General features: G+C 39.6%; 1 protein-coding gene across 3 annotated transcripts in view; it reads left to right on the top strand.

The window, feature by feature from the left end:
• The window catches only part of LOC126260924 (serine--tRNA ligase, cytoplasmic), a 66,087-nt gene extending 61,073 nt beyond the window's left edge, over positions 1-5,014 (top strand). For 2 of the 3 annotated variants that reach the window (XM_049958419.1, XM_049958436.1), the window contains 3 exons: positions 1,642-1,771; positions 3,637-3,716; positions 4,814-5,014. In XM_049958419.1, the coding sequence (XP_049814376.1) occupies positions 1,642-1,771; positions 3,637-3,698 (192 nt within the window). In that variant the 3' untranslated portion in view covers positions 3,699-3,716; positions 4,814-5,014. The other variant, XM_049958428.1, reaches the window with a different exon arrangement.
• The last annotated feature ends 986 nt before the right edge of the window (positions 5,015-6,000 follow it).

A 6,000-nucleotide genomic window follows, 5' to 3' on the forward strand; every position in this document is an offset into this window, starting at 1 on the left:
GACAAATTTGTTTGACGTATCTTAAAGTGTAACAAGTGCAGAAAAGATCAACATTATATGTGAATGCTTAGCTTCTCTGGCAGGTTATTATTCTATAGGTAGTGGAGAGCGGGCTTGGTAATTACGACGATAAATAATCACTTGCACTCCCAACACTTACTATGAATACTTTTATTTTCGCAGCATATACACAATGCGTGTAGCATAGAGTGCATACTACAGGGAACTGATCTGGCAAAGATACAGATGTTCTCGCTGCGGTATGGTAGTGATATCATTGGGGGGTGAGCTAGTGGTTCTACATCCCCACAGATCTTCGAGACCAATATTATATGTGAAGATTTTGCTTTTCTTATAGCAACACTATGTATATTAATTTAAAACATTAAATTTTCTATTTGTGTGTTCACGCTACTTGACAGTGATGTTGCTGTTGGCTTACATCATCATGTACCCTATGCTCTGAATGTCCGCTGTCATCGGCTGGTGAGATCACATGACATGCGCTGTGCCTGGCTTACAAACACACATTTGCAATCTCGGTTTCAGTGCTTCAGAAAGTAATATGTGGTGTTTGGTGGGATTTGCATTTGAAAATATGCAGCGTACATGTTGCTGCACATCAAAGATCTTTCCAAAATGTGTTTGTTTCCCCCCTGAGTTTCATTTTCTAAAGTGCCTAGACATTCTAAGCTGGTGTATAAAACCATAGCCATTCAAAGGACTGATAACTTCTAAAGTTCCGAGGAAAGTATACTGTCACTTAACACGGAAAAAGTGTATTTTCACCCGGGGGGAAATGTACTTATAACCGGGAAAAATTCAGAATTTTTTTTCCTTATCTACGTATACACCCTGGTTGGTCACCCAGCACATAATTCATCCCAGTGAGGGCTCTGAACATCAGTCTTACATATGTTTGTGAAGAGAACAAATAGTAATCACATAGTGTAGTATTCTGGTGAATATGGTAACTGCATTAGTATTTTTGAACTAAACCAGATTTATATCTCACAATGTTCATATTTAATTGAAGCAAAGGAAACTTTTACATGCACAGGTCGTGGGTTTACATTTTGTTTATATTTTCATCCATATGTGCCAGTTATTGTGACTTCAGATTTGAGCTAATATTTGTTAGTCAGAAAGGTTTGTGAACTGCAGTAACCTTAGCAGGCTATTAAACACAGCGTCGATGTAGCAGTGATTATTATTATTATTATTATTATTATTATTATTATTATTATTATTATTATTGATCACATTTTTCCAGCTTCCAAAGTGACAGAAGTATTCTTAAACGTTTCTTACACTGGAGATAATAACTTTTACAAATTGCCCACTGTCTCCTCAGTCCACCTTATAAATAATGCTGCAGAATCTTGCACTTTGTGTAGCTTATCACTATCACATATATGGTGCATACTGAAATGATGTCAGGAAAATTTCCACGGTCTGTAAATCACAATTATGATGGTCACTTACTAAATGAACACCAGTCATATTTTTACCATCACTTGTCTGTGGTTTGTTTGAGACTAAGCTCGCAAGTGTTGGTGTAATACTACTTGAAATCCCTGTAATGTAGTCAGATTCGCTGTCATTGCTATTTCACTTGATCATTTGGCATACTTTTTGCAGATTCCATTTGTACACATGCTTAATGCAACAATGTGTGCTACTACTAGAGTCATTTGTGCCTTGTTGGAAGTCCACCAGACAGATGATGGCATTAAAGTTCCTGCTGCACTGAAGCCTTACATGCCTCCAGGTAATTGTTTTGCAGTTGCTGCTCATTTGAATGTGATGTTTCCTGCGGTATGTGTTATATGTAAAGATTCCACAACTGTTATATCTGACCACGCTCAATAAGGTGAAGTGACAAAAGTAATGGTATGACCATATGCTCATGTACAAATGATGGTAGTATCATGTACACAAAGTATATAAGACAGTGCATTTGTGGAGCTGTCATTTGGACTCAGGTGGTGCATGTGAACAGGTTTCCGACGCGATTATGGCCGCATGACAGGATTTGACAGACTTTGAACATGGAATGTTAGTTAGAGCTAGATGCATAGGATGTACCATTTTAGGATGGACGGGGATATTGTGTAGGTTCGGTGGGTGGCAGAATAGCGCTGTTGTACTAGTTCTGATTGGTACTTAGTCATGAGGGCATTGTTCTCACCCAGGACTGGAGAAACTGAATCACGTTCTCCATCAGGGTTTCGACTGCCTCTTGGTGTGCCATGAAATGAGGAATATCTTACCTACTATACCCCTCCCAAAGTGGTATTCTGCTGCCCACGGAACCTACATGATATCCTCGTCCATCCCTATACAACCTCAGCTCCCAGCCCTTTGCCTCATGGCTCATATCCCAGTAATAAACTTTGATGCAAGACCTGTCTCATACATCTTACCACAATCACCACCACCACATATTCCAGTCCAGTTAAAAGCACCACCTGTCCTATCAAAGACAGAGCTGCTTGTGAAAACCAGTCTTGTGATCTACAAGCTAAGCTGCAACCATTGTGCTATGTTCTACATAGTCATGATAACCAAGAAGCTTTCTCTCTTCATGAATGGTCACCGACAAACTGTAGCCTGGAAACAGCTGGATCACCCAGTTGCTGAGCATGCTGCCCAACACTATGTTCTTCATTTAATGATTGCTTCACAGCCTGTGCCATATGGATCCTTCCTACCAACACCAGCTTTTTGGAACTGTGAAGGTGGAAACTTTCCCTTTAATAAATATATCTTACGTTCCTGTAACCCTCTTGGCCTCAACCTTCATTAGTCATTGTCCATCACCCACCTATCCCCTTCCCTGTTCCCACTCCAGCAATATACATCCCTCTATTCCACCAGCACGCCCATAGTCTCCTTACTTCTCTCCTTTTTCGCTCCCCCCCCTCCCCTTCCCCACCCCACCCTCCACCCCTCCATCCACATCCCCCTGCCCTCTGTCTAAGCTCCTGGCTGCACCCAGCTGCTCTACCCTCTCTCCACTTTGTTATTGTATGCTCCCACAAGCAGCTCATTAATGTCCCACTCCTACCCTGTTATCCCTCTTCCACCCTGCCCCAGCCTCCCACTTACCCCCACCATCCAGACTGCTTCTCATCATGTACAGCTGTTCACAGTCTGGCCTTGGCAACCAGAGGCATTGGTCATGTGTGTGAGAGCTGCGTTCGCATGAGTGTATGTAATACAACAGATAAACTTGAGGGGCATGTCAGTGAAGAAAGACATTTATTGTTACTATTATGCCACTGAAATTTCTGTCTCTGTTTCATGAATGCCTAAAAGTTCTTCCATTATATCCACTTAATATTCATGTGTGATCAGTAATGGTAATATTTTATTTGAAGAAAATGTAGTTTGAAATTCTATGGCATGATGATCTTACGTGTTTGCTTTATAGTTAATAAATGTTTGTATTTCATAAACAATCAGGTTTATGCATGTATTTGATTATGATTATTCTGCAGGATCATATTTAATTTTCAGTGTAAACTGTTTATCTGTAAGCAGACAATTAATTTGAGGTCCTTTAGGTACATAAATTTGTGTCATAATTTCTTTTAATTCATATCATGAGTTCCAACAATTGTTACTTTTCAGAATATCAAGAACTGATTCCATTCGTGAAAAAGGCGCCAGCAGTTCCCGCGAAGGAATCCTAGCATGGTTGAGCAGTTTAGGTAAAATGTTTTCGTGATTCGTCTTCAAGCATAAAAATATTTTGTTTTAGAGTTGTTTAATGTTCTCCTGAATCTATCTTGCACTTTTGTAACATGTGCTGTTATTGTAACTTAATATTTTCATAAATGAGGGAGAACTGAAAAGTTCCTAGCTTTGTAGAAGAAGAATAGTCAGAATTTTGAATGTACGCATTTATTCAATGTACCCCTAACCCCCCCTCAGATTGATGCACTTGTTTGATCATTGTTTCAGCTCTTCTGTTCCACCAACGGTATACTGTCTCTGCCCCAGAAAATGGACACTAAAATCCGGGCAATTTCTGGGCGAGGAACTTCCGTGGTCATAGGAACTGTGTGATGCTGTTTGTTTCATGGTTCCTCAGTGCAGGGATCATGAGTGTGGAGCCAGTTTCCATCCTCGGCCACTAATCTAGCTACAAAATCCTTTATAGCATAAAAATGGGCCATAACAGCTTTGGTTGCCTCGATTTATGCCTCATTTTGCCTGCTGTTCAAACATTTCAGGACCCACATCACTGCGAGCTTCCTCATGTCTAGGACATTTTTAATAATTGAATCACTTCCTTCCTGGGAAATGTCCAGTATCTCAGCTACCTTTTTGGCAGATATACCCTGCTCCCCAAGTCTCAGAATATGGACAGCATCCTTTATAGCTAAATCTACGGAATTCAACTAAAGTAGTGGAATGTCCAGGTTATGACAGTGATATAAAATGGACAGTTCTCCCATAATGTTTGTGGCATCATAGTGCGAATGCCCTCCGTATACTTGTCCGTCATATACTTGATGATGCCCCGTAACTCTACAGATGTGAAACTTTGAGCGCTGACCATTTCACATTCTTCCTTAAATTAAAAATAGTTGTAAAAATAAGAAAAGTGTGATATTTCAGTTACATAATATGACAAGATATTAAACTTCTGTATGGTGCCAAATTCCTTTTTCAATTCCAAGTGGAAGATGTCGAAGCCAGGAACTTTTCAGTCTCCTTGTTAGTGCTGTTGCAGAGCTTACCTTATAGACAAAATAATTTTGTATGAATGCTGTATGAGGTATCTGAACTTTTTCATTTTCAGAATATAAAGTTGGTGTGAACTGGAAAAAAGATTATCAGCTTCTCATCTCAGTGCAACACCGGTGATCTGGAAAGCACATCATTCTATTGCATAGCTGATCTAGTACAATTTGCCATCAATAAAGAGACTGTCATATTTTATCATAACTCCCATGATGACTGATTTGTATGATGAAAATAAATTGAAATGATTTTTAAAAAAATCTCTCACCAAAGTATGGATGTTTCCTTTACTGTGGTATTTGAGAATGGGGCAGACCAGTAGTTCATGTACAGTAAAATTGGTTGCTTAGATGGGTGAAGTGTGTGACATGTGAGGCGAGCTTGAAAAAAAACTCTAGAATTTATGGTGGAGACTTGATCTGGTGTGACTACAGGAAAAAATTGACCCCTAGCATCTATTCAGTTTATGTTAAATCTGTTATGGGATATGAACATATGACATGCCAATAATGATGTAGGAAGAAGAAATGATGGCAAAATTGATTATGTCCAGTAGAAATTAAATTTGAACAACAAACTTTAAGAAAAATGAAGGTAGTTAAATGTGGAAAGTGAAGCTGTGGAAGAAATCAAGGTGAAGGCATTAACTTAAACAGAACAGTTCACATGATCTGACTATGAGAAACAAATGTGTGGCAAAAGTGTACAATATTAGATCTTGGAGACCTGAATGAAAAGGGGGAAAAGCTGCTCATAACAAAAGATTTAAGTTGGCGTACTTCATCTAAAGGAAATATGAGGGGTGCTCAATAAGTAATACAACACATTTCTTTGGTTTTGTTCAGGATTCCAATATACCACTTTTCGTCTACAAAAACCTGTTTTTCAGCATATTCTCTGTTTAATGCAATGCTATCTTACTAGGAGGGCCTGTATGCCATCATGGTACCACTCTACTGGTCGACGTCAGAGCCAACATCTTGGTGCATCAATAACCTCTCTGTAATCCACATACTCTGTCCGTTGGAATGCATTCTTCATTGGGCCAAACAGATGGAAATCTAAAGGTGCAAGATCTGGGCTGTAGGGTGGATGAGGAAGAACAGTCAAATGAAGTTTTGTGAGCTCCTCTCAGGTGTGCTGACTTGTGTGGGTCCTTGAATCATCAAGGAAGAAGGGGAGTTCATTTGCATTTTTGTGGCAGTGAACAAGCTGCAGGAGTCACAGCTGTGTGTGACCAGCCAG

Source organism: Schistocerca nitens, chromosome 1, assembly GCF_023898315.1.
Source record: "Schistocerca nitens isolate TAMUIC-IGC-003100 chromosome 1, iqSchNite1.1, whole genome shotgun sequence".
Classification (NCBI taxonomy): domain Eukaryota; kingdom Metazoa; phylum Arthropoda; class Insecta; order Orthoptera; family Acrididae; genus Schistocerca; species Schistocerca nitens.